The following is a 21,305-nucleotide window of genomic DNA, read 5'->3' on the forward strand; positions in this document are numbered from 1 at the left end:
GTGAATTTGCATCAGATTGTTTTTTTTGCGAGCCTCACTTTCCCGCCGGGCTGTAATTGGCGGGTGAGGAAGAGGAGGGAGAGCCTCCGCCTGAGGTGTTCTGTTGTTGTTTACTACCACTCAAGTCCCGGCTCACCTTGGAATGGCGGTGTTGGTAATTAGCCACCGCCTCTGGTGACTATCAGGGGGCGAGATGCGGTCGGATCACGCGGCCCGCCTAATTACAACGGGCCGGAGCGTCTTTATTTGAGACGGAATGAAAACGCCGCTTGCCTGCGGAAATCATCCAGCGACTCCTCGCTGCAACAATTAGCCGCGCCAAACAAAAAAAAAAGAAAAAGATGCTTTCTCGCCGTTGGAATTGCTCCGCGTTGCGTCAAACGCCGACTCTGTCTGGCAGGTTTGGGCTTGCAAAGAACATTTGAAGGAAAACAACCTTGCTCGGAGACTTTGGTTGCCTGTTCCTTTGGCCCGCCTGGTTTCGAGCCACTTCAGAGACCAACAATCAGACTTCAGGTTCCGTGGAAGCCCCCAGCGGACCACAGCCGAGCTCCCATTACCAGATTTGATATCCACACTGTCAACAACTTTGTGCCGGACAATCAATCCTCCGCCACGAAAAAGTTAAAAAAAAAAAAAGGTTCTGGTGACAAATCATTCCCTGGCCCATGTTAGCCTGACTTTTAAATAAAGGTGTGAATTTGCGTGAAATGGATCCAGTCTGACAGTTTTGGACGCACATTGAAAAGAACCACTCGAGTTACGTCGGAGCCAGTTTGAGCCTCCCCGGACCACAACCAAGACCCTTCAGTTCAGTTCACTACAACGTACTTTAATTTTTGGAGCGCTACCCACGTGATGAACCGAAAAGGTCTGTGTCTGGATTGGCCAAGAAAGTTCCGGAATGGAACAACCAGGGTTGGAGTTAAGTGGCAGTCCCTTCGTTCTGCACCCAAGATTCAATCTGCCAACAAGTCAATAAAAATGACCTGACAAAAGCCGCCCCACCTAAAAGTAAAAAAAAAAAAAAGTCCTGGCGAACAACCGATCAAACCCGTCTCACGGGCTGGAAAAGCAGAGCGTCCGCGAAACTCAAGTTCTGACTCAAACACTTTGCCGGTGCAGGCCGGTTTGGCCATTAAGTAGAAGCGTCGAGCGGCGTGAATTAGATGCGATCTGCGGCAGCACTTCCTGCACAGCAGGCAAAAGAAGTTCTGCTGAGAAATGCCGAGCCAAAGCCATAAAGCTGCCCACTCCATCAGCAGCCGCCGCCCCCCTCCCCCCTCCCCCTCCCCCCTGCCTTCCCGCCTGCCGCAGCAGCGCAGATTGATCAGCGCGCTCCCATTTGAGTGATTTCCCTCCGGATCCAAAGCGGCGCAATTAGTCGCCCGCTGTATTTCGCCTCGCCGCTGACCCGCCGCCGCCGCACGCATGAGTCAGAGCAGCACTCTGCCGATATGAGTTCCTCCTAAGAGCTTCTCTATTTGCGCCGCCCGTCTCCTCTTGGCCTCCCGACGCCGCTAAAGAGGATCACCGATGGCTGGCGGGCGGCCAAGCGCTCGCACCTGCACAGATAGACGAGCCTTTAGCGCAGACACCCGGAGGTTAGCGGCCGGCGGAACCTCGCCGCCGGGGGCCCGCCTGACCCGTGTGGTGGCTCTCGCGAAAGAACGACAAAAAAAGTCCACTCGGGAAGTGATCTCCTTAAGTGACACTTTGCAATCCAATTTGACACCGAATGCGTGGCGAGGAGACGCCGGCTGGTGCTGCTCCTCGTCCGAGATCGATAAACGCTTCACTTGCGTATATTGGAAGCTGCGTTGGCGAAGAGGAGGAGGAGGAGGAGGAGGGATGAGTTTCAAGTGGGTCTCTTGGGCCGAACAATTTCGTAGCGTGGTCGGAGTGTTTCTATAACTTCTTTTTGAGTTACCGATCGTCTTTACCTACGAATGCAACGGGCATTATTCGACCCGCCGCCAACCAACTTTGTGACCGAGCTCGTTAGTTAATTATCTCAAATCGGTTTTCTGGAAAGGTCGGGGAAAAAAAATTCTTCAAAAAGCAGGTGAGCTCGAATCGGTTTTCGTGGCTTTACAAGCCGCAATCCAGAAGGAGATGTTCCACTATCATTCTCAGCGCTCTCGATTATCTCAACAACTTCGAGAATGAGCGCCAGTCCCTCATGTCCGATTTCCCCCCGACCTCCTTCCACTCCTTCCAGTCGGATGATTCGTTTGTCACGTACATCAAAGGACAGCCAAGATCACACGAGAGCGTGCGCCTACTTTGTGTTTAGCTAACGAGCCCTGCGCGTCCCCCCACCCCCTTTTTTTATTTTTTTTCCTCCTCTCCACTTTCGCCTCGCTGCCCTCTTAAAGAGTCGCTGCCGAGCTGCTTGAGTGGCGGTCCTCCTCCTCCTCCTCCTCCTCCTTCTCCGAGTGTTGTTTTCGCTTTGTGGGTCCGATTGAAAAGAAAGCTGCCGCCCAAGGCCACTCTGTCAGCGCACATGTTTATTTCCCGTCCCCGTCTCACACCAGTCACCCGTTTGGTGGAACACGCACAACGATTAACGATGAAGCAGTGAAGGCCAGATGTGGGAGTAAGACACGTACTGGATGTCGTAAGTCGTAATGTTCATCTTTCAGACCCAAAGAAATATCAAGTCCCAAATAAAGTTCAAGCAAGTGAAGTCGTCATTAAAACTCATTCACTACCAGCTGAGGTAAAAAAAAAAAAATGGAAATGTGACGTCTTTAGCCGTCAATGGCAGTGAATGAGTTAATCTTCACAAAAATGAAATCATACAAACTTGCTTGCTGAACTGATCAAAAAGATTTCCAAAGGGGTGACACACCTTTTCGTTCCCCAACTTTGGACGAAATCAGACGAAATGCTGATTAAGGAATTTTCTGGAAAATCGTCAAAGGATGTCTTCACCCGTCCGCGCTTTTCACAATTCAAGCCGCCTGGCGGGATCGTATTGCGTCTGAGTGCGCTTTCACGCAGTCGAGTCGGATAATTAGAGTACATCAGTGCCAATGTGTGATGCGCTGGATCAGACGTCTGTTAAATGTTTTCAACAGCACGAGTGAGTGTTGGGTGTTAAAATTCCGCCGCTCGCCTTAAACGCCGTCATCCTCCCGCCGCTAATCTCGTGTGAAACAAACGTGCGGAGGCTGCGATTGGTCATAACATTTTGTACTTGAGGACAAGGCGTCAAAGCATCCCATCGGATGATGAGAACAGTGGGGGGGGGCGACGCTCCCACGGCGCCAATGATTGACCTCTTCATATCTGGGTCCAGCTCGGACTCCCCAATCTCTGGAGTTCCTCCACTTCTCGCAGCCTAACTAAGAGAAATTGTCCTTTCGGTCCTTTCACTGTCCGAGACCTTGACAATTATTTTCGCCCACTCGGGGAATAGTCCAGATTGATTGTCGTCCTTCCACCGGGTCACTTTCAGGTTTTGTGCGGTTGCTCGGGTGCTCCAGATGTCAATTTTTAGCCTCAAATGTTTTGTCTTGGATTCTGTCTGCCCTTCCGTGGGTGGTTTCTTGTTTCGGCTCTCGCCTGCGCCCGAATGTAGAGCACATGAGGTGTTTTCTTGTTTTTGTGCCGCTGAGCTTTTTGTTTCTCGGATCTCTTTATTGTTGTTGATGAGGATGATGATGAGGCTGCTTGAAAATTCCAGCAGCTGTCAAACCAGCGGAGCCGGATGGCCTTTTTTTTTTTTTTTTCTTTTTTTTTTTCTTTTCTTTTTTTTTTTTTTTTTTTTGGTCCGACCGCTTTTTTGTGCTTGAAGAAAAGAGTGGGGAAATTTGCCGACATCAAGCGCTTCCTTTAAATGAGGAAGGCGTGTTATATAACGCCGTGACTGGAGGGAACGGCAAAGTAGAGCGCAGGGGTAGATTAAAAAAAAAAAAAAAGTTCCTGCATTAAGAGAGGGGGGGGGGGTGAAAAGGGGGGGGGGGGGCTACATGGTAGCTTCAACCTCTCAAGGCTTCCCTTCTTTCATTTCCATAATGGAGCACCGCCTTAATTGGCCGAATGCGGGCTTTTTTTTTTTCTTTTTTTTTCCGACCGCCTTTTGTTTGCCGACACGTCTGCGTGAAATTATTTCCACTACATTTACAGTGCAGCGTTCCTCCACGCGCTCATTAAAACTAACGCACCTTCCCCGACTGGCCGGGCTGCAGCGAGGAATAAAACCGGTTTATCTCCCGCCTCGCCGTCCCCGCTCGCCGACTTCTCCCGTTATTGTTTCCCCTCCGTCATAAAGCAGCTCGCCTGCCTTTTTTCCCTCGCTTAGCCCAAAGAGTTACGTCCGGCGCTCCTTTCTTGAAATTGCGTCTGCTTGTTATTGGAATCCGCCGTTATTGTTCCACCTTCGCACAGTTGGACGTCCGCTCCGGCAGCTCGTTAGCACGCGCGCTAACGGCGTGCTAACCGTTAAGCGGCGCGCGAGTGCATTAGCGGTTGCGGCTCATCATGGCGTGGCACCGGGGAGCCGGGCTGCGTGTTTGCAAGATGATGTTCGTCTGGAGTCTGCTTGTTTGTCGGCTCTTAAAGCGCGCTTGCAAAACTCCACCTCAGTCCATCTGCTGCGATCGGCGGCGGCGCGAGAATACGCTCGACTTTAAAAGCGGTCCAAATATACATGCCCGGCGACGTGTTTGCGTTGGGGACAGCCTGCATTTAAACTGGCATGATGTCCATGGCGAACAAATTGGAAGAAATTGTCAGACATGATTTAATTAATAATAATTATTTAATTAATAATTTTGCTTTGAATTCATTTGTTACTTTTAAAAATTAAATAATTCTGTTCCATTACGACAACTCCAATTAGAAACTGAGTCTGTGATTAGTTTGCTGACATTCAGTGAGTGAGTGACATATTCCAGGTAATAAAGTGTCACCGGGAGAAGAATCAGCTGTGGCGTTGAGGTCAAAGTTTGTAATTATCAGAAGACGGCAATCAATCGATCATCGTCGTCTTCTTCTTCGGGTGCTTTGTAACGATCGCTGTGGACTCGGAAGGCGGGCGGGGATGGAAGGGGGAGGGGTGGTGGAGGGGGGGGTGGTCGCGGTCCTTTGGGGACTGTGTGATCTACAACATCCTCCGTGTTCATTAGCGCTGATCAAGGCGCTCGCTAACGGCAGGCCTGATGCGCCGTGACGGCTGCCGTGGCGTCGGTGCGAGGGGCGCCGCCCCCGTGATGCCCCGCGGTCGCGTTGGCACGTCGCTAATGGAAGCCACTTTGATCTCTTCCAACTCGGTGATTCCCGACTCCCGCAAGGAATGATCCAATTCCATTTAATTGGTCCGAAAATGATTATTTATTGACGACAAATAATGTGTCTTTGTTCCGAGCGAGATTGGACGACTTGACTTGCGACTCGCTTAACCCGCTGATAATCAAATTGCTTGAATTATTTCAATCCTCACGACGGAGCAACGGAACCAGTTGCACGGGCAAATTCAAGTAAATTGAGTTACGACATTGTTATTAAGCTTGCGGGTCAAGGGTGCGTTCCTAAAGTGTGCATTCCTAAGTTCAAACCTTGAGAAACACTCGATTTTTATTCCATTTTTTTTCTGTATGTGCCCACCAGGGTAACCAAGAGGCCGCCAACCCCCCGGACGCCATGACCCAGCCCTACACCGCGGCCCAGTACCCCCCTCCCCCACAGAACGGCATCCCCGCCGAGTTTGCCGCGCCGCACCCGCTCCCCACGGCCGACTACAGCGGGCAGAGCCGCGTGGCCGAGCACGCCATGACGCTGTACACGCCCACGCCCACGCACAGCGAGCCGGCCCCGGGCACCGACAGCAGCACGCCCAACATCGCCGCCCCCGCGTCCGCACCGGTCAGTGTCGCTCAGCACCTGCAAACACTCTTCACCGCAGGCCGCCAGCAAGTAAACACCTTTCGCTCTTCTTTCTCCACCTTTTACAACGTCATTCTTAACACTTGCTTTTTCCTTACAGTTGACATTTGACCTGTGGCGTGGGTGGGGGTCAACCCAGGTGTGAAGCACTTCTCAAAAATGGGCCGTCTACAATTAAACTGACGGGGAAATCGGAATTTATATAAAAACTAAAAATGTGTCCGGTGATTGAAAGTTGATTTCGATAAGCGACACCCGTTTTTAATATCGTTACCATATTATAATATTGTCAAGCTGCCGTTGTCTTATTTATTTATTTTTACCCAAAGACTCTTTGATAACGCCGTCTTCTGCGTTATAACCTTGGACCCATTAAAATTTCAGCGGAAAAGAGTCATGAATAAAGTAAAGATTTATAAATATATATCATTGCATCGGATGTGAACCCTCATCGTGCTGAATATATGCAACACAAACATGCTTTTATGCATTCAGACTTGAGTACTTGCAGCGGTCACGTGACTCCGAGTGTGTCGTTTTATTTTATTTATTTTTGCTTATTTTTGCATGAGAAGCAGAAATGTGCATTAATGCCAGCCGCGGCAGAGAGCGGAGCGCCGTTATCGGGGGTGTTGCAGTGCACATGAATGATTTAGGGGCATCCTGATCTCTTGTGTGTGTGTGTATGGGGGGGGCACACACAAGCGTGAGGGGCGCGGGCGGGGTCCTTCCTGCGAGTGGGGGCAAACATTCATCAAACATCCAGAGAGCTGATGAGAGCAGAATCTCTGATTTGTTCGTGGCGCAAATTCACAATTTTTATTCATTAATTTTTTAGATGAAAATTGTTTATGTGAAATAATTTACTGTGAATGTAAAATGAATAACGAATACTTATCAGTGGCGTCAGGTGGCTTCATCAAAGACAGCAAGACATTTACAACTTTTAAGATTGGTCAATAAATTCCGCGCTGTCTCATGGCAGTCGAACTCCTGCACGCAGACAAAAGAAGAGTTACACAACTACTCGAAGCGACGCAGTAAGCTGTTGTAATATTTCTTTTTTCTTTTTTTCAAACTCATTCATTCCACAAAGCAGTCCTCCTCTGCAGGCTTGCGAATTACTTTCAACTCTACATTTGTGTTCCCGCTACTTGAAATACTTTTGACCCGCGGCTCAACCCCAGCGGCGGGAAGATGGAGATAAAAGCCGAGATGTTTGGCGCCGCTAAAGCTCAGCGCCGCTCCCAGAAAGACGAGTAACGCTGATGGAGATGAGAACCTTAAGACCTCCAGGCCACTCTCGTCTCTCTCGCGGTGGGAAAACACCTGCCGGGAAAGGTCGACGCTCGGCTGCCGCATTATCTGGGTCAGGCGCGCGTGCTACGAACTGTTAGCTATTAGCTGCCCTCTCTCAGGATTTGCAATTACCGCGAGGTGCGTGCTGCGCTCAAGCGGATTGGCTGCTTTTCCATTCACACTCACGCTGTATGTATGACTTAATGCCTCCGAAATACAAAACGAGCGCTAAAGTGTGAACTGGCAGTTGTTGCCATGGATTAATTCCCGTCCCACTTTTAAATCTGCCATAGCGACCACATGCAAATGTTTGAATACTTAAAACTCATGCTTCAACACATTAAGACCCTTTTTTTTTTTTTTTTTTTTTTTTTCCTGAACGCCTGTCTAGAAATGGTAGCCCAATAGTTTGCATATATCCACCGTGACGCCGAAAAGCGTTTGTGCCGAACACGAATGCTGAAAACAAGAACGGCAAGCTGGCATCAACAAATCCCTTAACTGTCCTCGTGGACGCCTTAACAGCTAACGAAGCAGTTTGTTGGCTCGATTTGACTTTCCGGTGCTCTGTTACACCCGCCAGTTGAATGCTGACGGAACCGAACCCACTAACTCCCCCCCCCAACCCACAACCCCACAGACGCCTCTTCGATCCCTGTCCGTCCGCATCTTCTTTCGCCTTCGCCATCTTGCTGCGCTTCATGTGCGCCCCTGCCGGGAAAAAAGAGCCTCGGGGTGGTGGCCTTCTTCCTCCTCCTCTTCCATCCACACATGAGTGGTGGTTGGGGGGATTATCGGGGTGCAAACAGAGAGTCTAATCCTCCGGGCTTGGTGGCGCGGTGGCACCAACCGCTGAGTTGCGACAGCTTTAATGGCACGAGCAGCCCGCTTGCTTCGGGTGCCGCCGCCACACGGGCCCAAACGCCTTTTGATTTCCAAAGCACAGATTGAAGGAGCAGATTCTCAACGGAGAACGCCCCCCCCCACACACACACACACACACAACCCCTCCCACTCCACCTCCTCTTCTCTTCGCTGCTCCCTTGACGCCACTTTACTCGGCGCTGCTCTTCGACTTAAAGACTTAAAAAGAAGCGAGAAGGTTCTGTGACGTTTGCTTTAACGAGTCTTCCCTCCCTGGCTGGCTCGCCATCCATCAGCGTATCCTCGTCTGCCCTCCAGAACCGAACCTCGAGGGCACTCATCCGTAACCACTGTGCCAAGGAAAATATTACACTTCTTCTTCTTTCTATGACGCCACATATATGTCCGGCCACAGGTAGATGCTCGGATACAAATTTAATTGTTCTGCTCGTCACGACACCTTTCTGGCATAAATGGCGGAACAAATATACATTATACAGTGACGCCTTGATCCGAGTTCCTCGACTTTTGAGTTTTTCAAGACGCAAGCTGTCGTTAGGCCGACTGCTGACTTTGACTTTGAGACGTGAGCACTATTCGGCAGCATTGAACTCGAGTTCTTTCTGGGAAGAGCGGTCATTTCCCGACCCAGAGGTTCTGGGTTTGATCCCTGCCCATCGTGAGCAAGACACTGAAACATTAGTTGCTCCTGTGAAGTCGAAGTGAAGCGCTTTGAGTGCCTTAAAAGGTGGAAAAGCGCTATAATGAAAGCGCTAACTAATAGCATTAATGTCAATGATGACAACACAAAAAGGGTGCAGCAACACATGTAGCCAAGCAAAACGCTTTCATGGCCTCTTGACCCGTTCCAATGTTGACCCTTTTTGTTTGCCGGAGTGCCGTGCGATTTTTTTCAAATGTTAAATATGTGCCCAATAAAGGTCGGGAAGCACGGCTGAAGGGGGGGTTAGGCGGGGTGGGGGGGGCAACTTGTGCGACAATCCCGGGAGATGTCGCAGAGAGAGGGGGAGTGGGGCGGGCTCGTTATCTGTCCGGCTTCAAATAGTCTGAGGTCGGCGTGAATTTCATGAGTAATCACTCTGCGTTCAGATAACAAATTAAGGCGGCCAGCGTGAGGGCAGCACTCAATTGCACATTTTTTCCATGGCGAGAAGATTCTCCAAAGGGGATTCTGGGTGACTGCGATAACACACACAAAAAAAAAAAAAAAAAAAAAAAAAGCAGCGACGCCCAAGCCGACGCGCGCCTTCGCCTCTTTGTTTGTGTCATCTGCCATTTTCCGCTGCGAACGCTCGCTCCCCGTGTCGCACAAAGTCAATCTCGCCGTCGGCGCCGCCAAGGACGCTTCATGCGGACGTTTGTAAAGAACGCGCCGATAGTTCATCGATTCTAATTTCTTTATGAAACGAGCGGAGAGATCCTTGAAAGTCTGAAGCAGAGCGGCTGAAAAGGACCATTTAGCCTCTGATCCGACCTTCTTGTTGTGACGTGACGGAACAACGGGCCCGCGCTGCTTGAGAGAAAACGGCCCGGCATGAGTCACCGGACTCCAAAAATAATGAGCAAACGAGATGGATGCTTGGCCAAAAAGGAAAGATGGAGTGTAAACTTTTGAAATCCAGAGAGGAGTTATTTTCAAGGAGACATTAAAAAAAAAAAAAAAAAAGTCTGACTTTCTTCCGTCAAAAAGGACAAAGAAGGACGGAACACTTGTCAAGCGTGATATGAAATCGCTCCGTTTTGGGGAGGCGGTTCGGTCTCCGGAGTACACGAACGACACCGTTACTGGAATAAATGCACTTTTTTCAATCAGAGCTGTCATTACATAAATGGAAAAGAAAATAAATTCCTTCATTAAACGTTGCCGTTAACATTTTCATATTGCAGCGAAACATCTGACGATTCATTTGTAAAGACAAAAAATGGCGACGTCATTCACCTAAAAAAAAAAAAAAAAAAAAAAACGATCTTGACTTTCCATATTTTTTTCGCATTTCGTGCTATGTATGCATTCGTATTTCACTATAAGCGGTCCTTGGAAAACACTTTTCCCCTGTAAAGCTTTCTTTCCGTTTCCATGACGACGAGCGAGGGTGTTGCAACAAAGCCAAGTCTCACACAGTCAGACATATTTAGCCTCTTTTCCATTCCGTCCAATGTGACTTGTTTTCAGTAAATACAGTTGAATCGAGATGTCACAGTTAAGAAAAGCTCAGAGAGAGGCTTTCTCGCAGGCATATTTACAGAAACAGTTGCAGCCAAACGCCACTTTTACAAAAACTCTTTCCAAATCTCCCGATCAGAAGCAGGAAATGTGTTGCGTCCAATCAGGTGGCCAACGTGAACCATCTTCCTGTTTCGCTTTGTAGTCCCGTGACCCCGTCGCACCCGACGTTCTCCCTCGGGAGATACGACTTCTTTCGAAAGAGCAAACAAACGAGCAAAGTGGCTTGAAAGAATAAATGAAAGCTCCCCGCCTGCGCTGACACGCTTTAATCAGATGTAATCTACTGTACCTGCCTGGCTGCGTTCCAATACGATCGTTTCAATGATGCTCTTGCAATGCCACTCGGCACGGAGTCGCGAAAAAGCGCCGAGGCCGGCACTTTGCGGGCGATTTGCAAATAACGGCGAAGGGAGTCTTTTGAGACAAGTGGCGGAACAGGAAGCCAGCGAGCCGCCGGAGATGACAGCTCGCGTTGGCACGGACGCCGCGTTCCGCATCCCGCCGCCGCCTCCTCCTCCTCCTCCTACCGCCGCTTCCCTCTGACAGCAGCTGTCGGGACAGCAAAGTGGCGCTGATGGTGGCCTCCCGCGGTGGAGCGGCGCAGGTCATTAGTTTCCTGTGCCATGACGCCATTTCTCAAGATGGCTTCGAGGCGGGAAGGAAGCGACTCAGTCAGCAAAGGCGGGGATGGGGATGGCTAAGCATGAAGGGAGGGAGGAATACGGGGGGAAAAAAAATGTCAGGGGGGGATGCGAACAGGTCGGCGGGCCGGTGGATGTCCGGTCAACGGGTGGTTAAGTGCGGAGGATGACGAGCAAAAGGGTCAGGAAGTCAGGGAGGTAGGAAAGCAGGAAGGCCATCTGGTGGCTTGATGGGTAAGCAGGCGAGCCGATCGACGTCCAGTTCATGAGCAAGTCTGGAAGGAGAGCCAGAAAATGGCGAAGGTGTCAGGAGAGCGGGGCAGGTAGGGAGGATGGAACTGGTCAGGAATGTACAGTATTTGGGTTTGTAGTCGGGTAAAAAAATAAAATAAAAATCAGGCGATCTATCTGCCAAGCTGCGAGGGACCCTTGAAGTCAATCTGGACGTTTGTACCTCGGCGTGATCAAACAGACTTGCCAGGACGCCGTTCCCGCGGCGCTCCGCTAAAGGTTGACGGTGTCTTGTGTGAGCGATGAAGGGTGGAGGTGTGGGTGAGCGGCCTCCGTTTCCTCGCCACCCTCCGACATCTGTCTGCAACGTGTCACCCCCCCGAGCCCAACACGGCCACTCCGGCTATTAACCTCCACGGCAGAGTTGAGACCCCACCGGCCGAATCTCTCGCACACAAATCCACTCCGGCCCCTCTGGCGTCTTTTGTTCGGCTCACTCGCGCCGGCCCGCGGGCGGAGGGCGGGTTCGTCCTGCCTGGCGGTGAGGAGGATGACCGAGCGGGACCTTGAATCAAACCGCCGTCAATGTTCACAATGGATGTCGGCGACGCCTCGAAATGGGCCATAAACGGCAAATAAATGACAAGCCATCGGCGTGGAGATCGTGATTATGATCATGAGAATAATAAAGGAGATCATCATCACCATCGGCGCGATAACGATGATACCGCCACGATGAATTTGATGGAATACGTGGCGAAGCACATTTGCGCCACGCTTGCAAATGGATCACGCAGAGGCCACAGTGTGTCACTTCCATTTCACGCGAGGATCTCCCACAAGGCTTTTGCGCTTTTGCCTTACAACGTGCGTCCTACTTGAGCAGTTCTCAAACTTTTTTTTTTTTTTTTTTTCTTTGCTCTGGAATTTTTGGGGAGGAGGTGGGGCCACTCATAATCGTGATGCCAATTAAGCATAAATACAACATTCAAGTTTTGTATTTTGGGTGGGATATAATATTCATTTTTCAATAAAAAATGTGAATTTTTTAAAGAAAATAAATTAAGAGAATTAGTTGTTAATTAGTTTCGGGACAATTCCAGTCTTGTATCTTGATATCGAGTGTCCCATGTAGCGGCCGATACCCGTCAACGATACCAGTCACTGGCGCCCTCTTGTGGCCGTTCTACGATCAGAAAAATAAATAGCATGCATGGCTGCCCCCCCCCTCCCCGCCCCCACACGAAGACACCTCCGGAGAACAACCACCGGGCCAGGATGTTCTTTGCGTACCGAAATGAGCGGGTGTGAAAAAGTGAGTCAGAGCTGGCGGGCCTCATTTAGTCACCTAAATGCTATCGTTGCAAAGGCTCTGCTAATTAGCCGCCTGTGTTTGTTTTGTTTTGTTTTTTTGGCTTTGTTTTGTTTTTCCAATGGGGGGGGTTTCACACGTTCGTTAGGTGCGCACCTTTGCACTTTTCACACCACCCACCGTAGAGGATCAAAATGGAAAGTCAAAATGAGTCATGAGAGACATTGTATTTATGGAAAAAAATAAATAAATAAAAATAGAAAGTGACCACCCACTTGCAAATCAACGTACTGGCGTAAATTTGCAAATCCTGAAAGATTTGCCCAGCAAGTTTCTTCCAAGAGCGCAAAAACATCCTGCGAAAGCACGTCCACCTGAACGCCGGCTGACATCCATCAGCGCCGCCACGCCGGCGAACGAGCGGGATTTGTCAGGCGCGGCCGACACGTCGTTTATATCGAAATGTCAGAATGGCATTCGCATAATGATGGAAACAACAACGCTTGGGGGCTCTCGGGGGGGGGGGGTGTCCCCTCGCGTGCCGACGACGACGCTAATGTCGGCGGTCGCATCGCGCCGCCGTGGGATCTATATTGTCAGCGCCTTCAATCTTCCACCTAGCTCAAGAGCTAAGTGCGAGAGATTAATACGCGGATTTGTGACACGCAAGCTCCACGTTGACATTATAACTCACCGGCTGTTTATCGCCGCGGCTTTCTCGTCGGATTGAGAAATGACTGACAGAGGGGAAGCGGTGCTTCTCAAACTGGGGGGCTGCAACCCCCCCACTCCTCCCCTCACCCAAGGAGTTTGCCAGCTGGATTTTTGGAGGTTCCATCAAATAATTTGGAAGAAATGTCATAAAAGTGCACGTCTACATCTGGAGACAAAGAAAGCAAACGACATGATTATTGTTGTCTTGTGTTTTGTGAGAATAAAAATGTTTTTTTTTTCATTCAATAAAAATACTTTCCTCCCTTGTTTAACTTTGTTTTTATCTTGGAAAAATCTGATTTAAATTTTTTATTTATATATTTATTTGTAAAAAAATACAATTTTAATCTTATAACATTAAATGACTGTTTCTATTTGTTAAGTAATATTCTTTCTTTTTCATGAAAATTCAAAAACATCTTGCGTCTGTTCTTGTTTTTGTCCTGGAAAAAAATTAGACTTTTTAGTTAAAAAAAAAAAAAAACATTTGGAAAAAAAAAATGACATTAATTGTAAAAACTGATTTTTCTTTTTCAAAATAATGTATTTGTTGTGAAGATTGACTTTTTTTTCTTGGGGGAAAAAAATGACTTCTCATATTCTTATTTGTTTTTTCTTTAAAGTAACAAATGAGGAATCTGTGAGCAAAAAAATTCTAACTTCTTCTCAACCCAACAGACGGACGACGTGACGCAAACGGACGCCTCGCAGCACTCGGACTCGTCGGAGAAGCAGCAGCCCAAACGGTTACACGTGTCCAACATTCCCTTCCGCTTCCGGGACCCCGACCTGAGGCAAATGTTTGGGGTGAGTACCGGCGGGGACCTCGCGACACCCCAATGACCCGGACCACCGCGACGCCACACACTCAAAGTATATTAGCGTGCGTGCTAATTGCGTATGCCCAAATTGTGACGAGAATGAAGCGAATAGAACTTTGGGGGGAAAAAAAAGAAGTATTCACCTGTCTGCCGGTGAAGGTTTCCTTTCACATGCGAGCAGCTCGGCGTCCGTCTGTCCGGCCACTAATGAGGCAAAGCGTCTCACGCCTGGATAAACGGCGCCATAAGAATAGAACGCCAACATCTGACGGCTCCAAATGGAGCCAAAAAATGGACGTTAAGCGGCCAGAGTTAATTGGACTTTTAGCGGCCAGATGCGTCGGGCCCGGGCCGAGCCCCCGTCTGCGAGGTTACGCCGTAAATGCTCGACAACCTGGCCGCTCTCTCACCTCTCGCCATGACTTTATTGGGGCCGCCATGGAAATGGCGAGGGGGGGAGAAATGGATTGGTTCTCGCCTCCAAAAATTCAGAATTTGCTCACGCTTTGGAAATGCTCGTTTTTTGTTTTTTTTTCCCATCGACTATATTGTGGCTTTTGTTGGTACCAGATTTGTTTGTGACTGGCTCCAAAATATTCTTTTTTTTTTTATACAATATTTTGAGATTAAAATACCTTAAGTGTTCACAAAAAGGTTACGATAGGCTACCTAAAAAAATATTTTTAGGCCATATTTTGTCTTATGGGAATATTCTCTTTTGCGTTTAAAACAAAATGGACTCAAAGGACTTTATTTGGTCACCAAAAGTGCAACAAATATTGTCTTTGGCAAAAAAATAAATGAATTAAAAATCTCAAACGTTATATTTGGCCACCAAAGGGTTCCATATGTCGTGTTTAGTGCAGGGGTGTGTAGACTTTTGCATGTGTGGGCTGCATAGAGAAAAATGCAGGGGCTGCTTTAAAAATGTTTTACTTTAATTTATTAAACACAATCAAATCAATCAACAAACTATTTTATATTGTTTATATTTTGTAGTTAGATTGGGAAAACTGTTAAATGTTATAATCGAAATCGGTGAGGATTTTAAATAATTGCGCATCACTTCTGAATCCTCCCAGCTGTTTGCTCGTCTCTTGTCCAGTTGTTGGCTAGACACTTTTTCCATTTTGGGATATTCCGACAGCTTCAGCAAAGCTCCTGAAAGCAAAAGTAACGCAGGGGTGAGCCCGCGAATACGCAGCAAATGATTGACACGTCGTCAGTCGCACCTTCTTTTCCCTGTTTGGTTGTTTTTTTTTCCCCCTCAGGCCAGGTGCTTTTTGGCAAATCAAATTAGAGGCACAAGGTGAGCCAGAGAGGCCCAATTTTTTTTTCTTTTTTTAATTATTAACTCATGTACTACTGTCAGGTCTTTCTGTCAGTTTTGACAAATATAACAAAAATCAACTTCAGCTGTTCTGGTCAGATTTTTCTGCCTTTTTTGTGGCCTGATTTAAAAAAAAAAAAAATTATTTATTTATTTTTTATTTTTTTTGGTGCCAACTCCGCCATTTGGAAGTGTTCATAATCCCCTCCACATTTTTTAACGCCTCTCCCCTTTTCTCTTCTGCAGCAATTTGGAAAGATCTTAGACGTGGAGATTATCTTTAACGAGCGAGGATCCAAGGTGAGTCGGCCGCAACGCCAGCTGCTTCATGGCCTCGTTATGCACTCGTGTGTTGTTTCTCTTTCCTGGCTCCGAACTTGCTCGCTCGCAATGACTTAGACCGGAGGGGGGAAAAAAAAAAAAGCCGATAGTTGACCATAAAAGTTGCCGTTTGGCCACCAAAACACAACACATTGTCTCTAAAAAAATGGCAGTTTCCCTTGGAAACACGGACAGATTTTGGAGAAAGTCTTCTATCAAGGTGATTCCAGGTGAAATTTTAGTGCGTGGAAATTCAAATTGTAGAATACAAAAAGTGAACAGAGAAAAATCATATTTGGGGATCCCAGAGAGAAAAAAGGCCATAAAAAAAAAAAAAAGTTCTCTACTGTTCCCACGAAAAATCTGTCATCAACCGACCATAACATTTTTTTTTTTTTTTTTTTAAACGGCGGCTGCCCTACAAAGCCCATTTCCCAGCATGCCTCACTCGCTTCTATAATGAAGCTCGCAGGGACATTAATAAACAATCTATTTCCTATGAAGCCATTTGCATTCAATATGTTTGTCCGCTTTGAAAAATGGCCGCTCGGCTCGGGCCTGTTGTAAGCTAATTATTCCTTTGCTGTGTGTGCGTGAGGCGGGGAGAAAGTGGAAAATAAGATGGAGAGGATAACGGCAGTCGGGTGGATGTCCAAAGGATTAATTCTGCCCTCAATTCCCCTTTTTTTTTTTTTTTTTTGAATGTATTTTTTTTTTATCTCTCCCGAGGACAGGCCGGCGTGATTTATGCTCGATGGTGCCGATGGACGATCAGGCCGACGCGTAGCCCATCACGCCGTTCGGCATTTCGCACGCCGCAAATGATCACACAACATCAAGGAGATTGTACAGGGCAGGCATATGCTCGGGGAGGAAAAAGGAAAGATACGCCTGAAATGCTTTAAAAAAAAAAACACGGTACAAATGCCTCGAATATTGGAAAACCATTCGGGGAAAAAAGTGGATTCCTTAAGGGAAAAAAACTGAAGCTGCTGCTACGTTGTTTGATTTTTTTTTTTTTTTTTCTTAATGGATGTTACGACGACGCTGTTAGTTTTTTTATTTGATTTTGAGGCGAAACACTAAACTGTTTGAATTGTGTGTGCGTGTGTGTAAAAAGTACGCCAGTGTTTGTTTTTTTTTTCTCGTTTGACACTAAACTGTGACTATTTCCAGTTTTCATGGTAGCGCGTGGCTAAAGTTTTCCGATTGAGCGGAAAAGGCAAAAGTCCAAACCTCCAAGTGAGTGCCCGACGCCAACGTCACCTTTTTGACTTTCAAGCGACGTTAATTAGCGCAACACGTCCACGAGCGCTGCGATGTTTACAGCGAACGCTGCGAGACGTCTTCTTCTTCTTCTTCTTGCCGGGTCGTTAATTACCCAAGCGCTGCGCCTGTTTTCCTGCCATTCCGCCTCTTTAATTGGGCCGAGCCGGACTCGCTTTGTCAGCCGGGTCCTCGTTCCCGTGTTTTGCTCTCTGCTAACTGCTGCTAATTAATCTGCCAACTTCCCACCATGGCTGCTCACCTTCTCTTTTTCTGTGTCTTCTTCCTGCCGCCGCCGCCGCCGTTGCCGTTGCCGTCTTCAGGGCTTCGGCTTTGTAACCTTCGAAACGAGCACAGACGCGGACCGCGCACGGGAGAAACTAAACGGTACAATCGTAGAGGGACGCAAGATCGAGGTGCTTTCTCTTTTTCTTCACGCGTCTTGTCCCTCGCAGCACGACAGCATCGTGATGATGATGATGGCGGCGTGCATGCTAAATGCATGCTGTCAGATGCCAGCTTGTTGGCGTCTCGGGTCTTGGCGGGAAAAGCCGTCGTCAGTTAAAGCACGTTTGGAGTTTTTGTTTTGTGCTTGTGCGTCGCGATCAGGGTTGGGAAAAGTTTGCTCATCAATTTTCTTTTTTTTTTCTCCTGATAATCCTTCAATTGCACAGGTTAAAATAAACAATAGTAAATATTTAAACTTTAATTAATTTAATTAAATCACAATTTATGCTCAATTTTATAATTTTACATTAATATATATATATATTATTTTTTTTAGCAAGAAGCCCAAGAACACAATTTGATCAATTTTACAAGAATTAAAAAAAAAATTAAATGCTAACAGTATGTATTTTTTACAACTATTTAGCATTTTATTTATAATAAATCAAATGTGTAATTTTAATATACACTAAAATTACAATAAAAACAAAATCTATTTATTTTTATAATTAAGTCATTCACGGTGTTATGTTTTTATGTACCTAATTTGAGCCATTATTTAATCAAATCAAATCAATTAAGTGCATTTGTTTAAAAAAAATCTTATTTTTAATAAATACATTTCAAGTAGGAATATATTTTTTTCCAAACAAAAAACGTTGCAATAAATGAAATGCCGCAGCAAGAAACGTGTCAACGTTGGAAGACTTGAGTGACGTTTTTCTGCTGTTGTGCTTTTGCCCGCCCTGATCCACTTTGTGCTTGTCGCCTTTTCTCGCCTGCACGCTCAGACGTCGTTTTTGCATGCGGCCAAACTTGTTTCTTTGTTTTTTTTCCTGCCAGTGATGTCATGTGTTGTTGTGATTCAGGTGAACAACGCCACAGCGCGGGTGATGACCAACAAGAAAGTGGCCAACCCGTACACCAACGGTCAGTCCCAACGCAAAGCCGGACTTTGAGTGGAAAGTCTCAGTTGTTTTTGTGTTTTTGCGCGCAGGTTGGAAGTTGAACCCGGTGGTGGGCGCCGTCTACGGTCCCGAGCTGTACGCCGGTAAGTCCGCTCGCTCGCTTGCAACTTACCAACAATCCCGCCTCCAACACCAGATCCCCGGCTCCTTCTGACTGGCCTCCTCTCCAAATAAATAAATAAATAAATAAGGATTTAAGGAGCGCTGGCTGGCGTTATCAGATGACACGACGGGCGCATGTTGACGGATTTGCCCGTAGCCCAAGATTGACTTTTACGTGGCAGGCCAACGAGAGAGATTCAAATCAAGATTTCGTTATTTCGTTTGGACCGCCAGGAAGGCCAATAAAGGGGGGCATGGGAGGGTGGGGTGGGGGGGGTGGGGGGGGGCAGGTTTGATATTTTTCTCCAACTCCAAAAGATGCGGTGAGCATTTCCGCAGGATGAGCTCAGTGTGCTTTTCCGCCGCCGCCGCCGCCGCCGCCATCTTTGCAAGCGCACGTCAGATGAAGCCTTTTGCATTTTAATGAGGGCCGAATGCCGCCTTCATTTGCAGGAAGTGCTGAGCGCGCGGTGGCAGCGGCGCCGCTGCTTTTTTAACGAGCGTCTTTCCTTCCTGCTCATTAGACTAAAATGTGTCCGTTCCCTCCGCCGCTTTACGCTCGCACGCCAAATAAGCCGGCGTGACGGGAACAAGCGCCCGTCCCTCATTTTTATGGCCCTGCCGTGTCCGTCTGACCCCCCCCAGACAAACGCCGGACATTCATTAGGTACACCCACTAATCTCATCCAATACAATACCAGACAAGTTAGGGCACCTGACACTGGAACACGGTATGAACTTGAAACAAAAACAAAAAACGCGAGAATTACACATTTTGTGTTTAAACAAACTCCTAGCTTAATGCTAACACAAAACGGCAAACGCTAATGAATAGCATCTCAGTGTTGGTGTTATAAAGCTTCAAGCAACAAATATTTGAACACAAACTGTCAATCAACACATGTAGGCAGACAACACAATTATTTCTGTCACCCCTTCTTTATCCTCCGCAAAGATTTTTTTCACACATTGATTGCCTTTCTGTCTGCTTGACTGCGTTATACTGCCACCCAGTGGCTGAATTGCACACACAGAAGGGAGACTTCTTAATCCATTTAATGACGTCGATGTGATGCGCAAACTGTTTAATCGGTGATCGAGCGAGAGATAAAAGGCATTCCCATCGTATCAGTGGCCAAAGAAGATTTGAGATACAAATGTTTTGAGTTGCAAGCGAGGTCATAAAACGCAAAATGTCTTTAAATATGATGACGCAATATTCAGCTGCTCTCTCCAGCTCCGAGTGTTCATATTTAGTGGCGGAGAGCTCTTAAATCGTGAGAGTGGCCTTTAAAACGATGTCGGATGAAGCGCTTGGATTGGATGTGATTGGACTGTGTGCCTAATGAAGCGGCCGTTGACACAGCATCGCGCACACGCGCACACACACACACAAACACAAAGGATGTCATAAATCAGCGCGAGTACGCTCCTCCACTGCAGCCGTCTGATTTATGGGCCCATCATTTTTCAAGTGGTCTGGACTCCTCCAGCCGGCCGGGGTGGACGCGGCGGAAAAAGACGAAGCTGCTTTTTACGAGGGGCAAGCGAAAGCACCGCGCGGCTGGAATCCACCTCTAGGAGGGGGGGTGCGTCGGATGCAGTTTTGGGGCGCGTCTGCAGGGGCGGCGATGGCGATTAATCACGCTTTATCAGTGCTCATTTCCGTGCGGGAGATCGCCCAAATTGGGGGCCATAAATCGCGTCGGTCTGACAGCGCGCTTCGTCTCCATTCGTCGGCCACACCGCAGCTACACGTTGATTGTCCTCAAAAGCATTCGCCGGAATGACGGATGACAGTGCCGTGACCGCTCCGGCCCGCTACAAGTAACCCTCGCTCGTGTCCCTGGAAAGTTTGGAATAAATAAAACAGCCCCTGACACCAGCTCCAACAGTCGCCAAAAAAAAAATTCGGTGAATGTGAAGACGAACGCAAAATGCCATTTTGGTTTCAAGTCCTCATTCTCACCCACTGGAAAGTTAAAAAAAATATATAAAAATAAATCTCCCCGGACACCGGTCTCAATTTGGTCAAATTCCTCAGCTGTGAAAAGAAATAAAATAATAATCCGACCAATCAACACGAAAACGGGCATCTATCATAAGAGGAGGTATGAAAAAAGACTCAAAGCCCCAAATGGAATAGTCGGTCATCCATTTTGGTTCCATTTGGTAGTTTCATTATTTTCGGACTGTGGCCCACTGTCAAAACAAATCATGAAGAAGAAGAAGACGGCCTTCGTTTGTGCAAGAAGAACGCAAATGCTCCAACTAATTTGTTTTGGGCTTCGGGCCAGTTATTGAGGCAAACTCTCCGGGCTCGTGTTGGAAGGCATGACGCTAACGTTAACGCATGCTGTCTTCTCAGGAGGACTTTGAAGTATGTCAGTATTTTCAAACCGGAAGCTGTCCGTGGCGCCTCTGGTTGTGTTTCAGGACCACGGACAACTCCCCCTCCGGGCTCGCTAACAAAGAACGCTCACTTTTTTTTCCTTTTTTTTTTAACATCCAATAGATTCGTGAAAAGAGAAGGCTAATTGGTGTCTCGGTGAATGCGGACAGATCCTCTCATTGTCGGCGTGTACGTTTGGGGGCTAATTAAGCATCTCAACTCCTGATGAGATGAAGCTGTTCCGAGTCCCCGGCGCAGATTAAACGCTCGCGTTAGTCGCATCAACCCCGTAAAACATCGCCAGCCGCTGCTTAGCACCCTATAAAACTCGTAGTCAACTCTCACCGACTTGTATTTTTTTTTTTTTTTTTTTTGTAGATCGTAATTAAACTGCAACCGGGTTGTAAGCTTCTCAGAATGATGCAGCGAAAGGTTTGAGGTGCCGTTGGCAGCGATG

General features: G+C 47.6%; 1 protein-coding gene across 1 annotated transcript in view; it reads left to right on the plus strand.

Moving 5' to 3' along the window:
- The window catches only part of LOC148322331 (RNA binding protein fox-1 homolog 3-like), a 205,391-nt gene that overhangs the window by 171,244 nt on the left and 12,842 nt on the right, over window positions 1-21,305 (plus strand). Inside the window, exons 5-10 of the mRNA XM_088317139.1 lie at window positions 5,617-5,922; window positions 13,880-14,008; window positions 15,599-15,652; window positions 17,263-17,355; window positions 18,256-18,316; window positions 18,384-18,437. Of these exons, the coding sequence (XP_088173265.1) occupies window positions 5,617-5,922; window positions 13,880-14,008; window positions 15,599-15,652; window positions 17,263-17,355; window positions 18,256-18,316; window positions 18,384-18,437 (697 nt within the window). The remainder of the gene's footprint in view (window positions 1-5,616; window positions 5,923-13,879; window positions 14,009-15,598; window positions 15,653-17,262; window positions 17,356-18,255; window positions 18,317-18,383; window positions 18,438-21,305) is intronic.

This window comes from Idiotropiscis lumnitzeri, chromosome 15 (genome assembly GCF_059441095.1).
Source record: "Idiotropiscis lumnitzeri isolate Australia: NSW breed Sydney's pygmy pipehorse chromosome 15, RoL_Ilum_1.0, whole genome shotgun sequence".
In the NCBI taxonomy this organism is placed as follows: Eukaryota; Metazoa; Chordata; class Actinopteri; order Syngnathiformes; family Syngnathidae; genus Idiotropiscis; species Idiotropiscis lumnitzeri.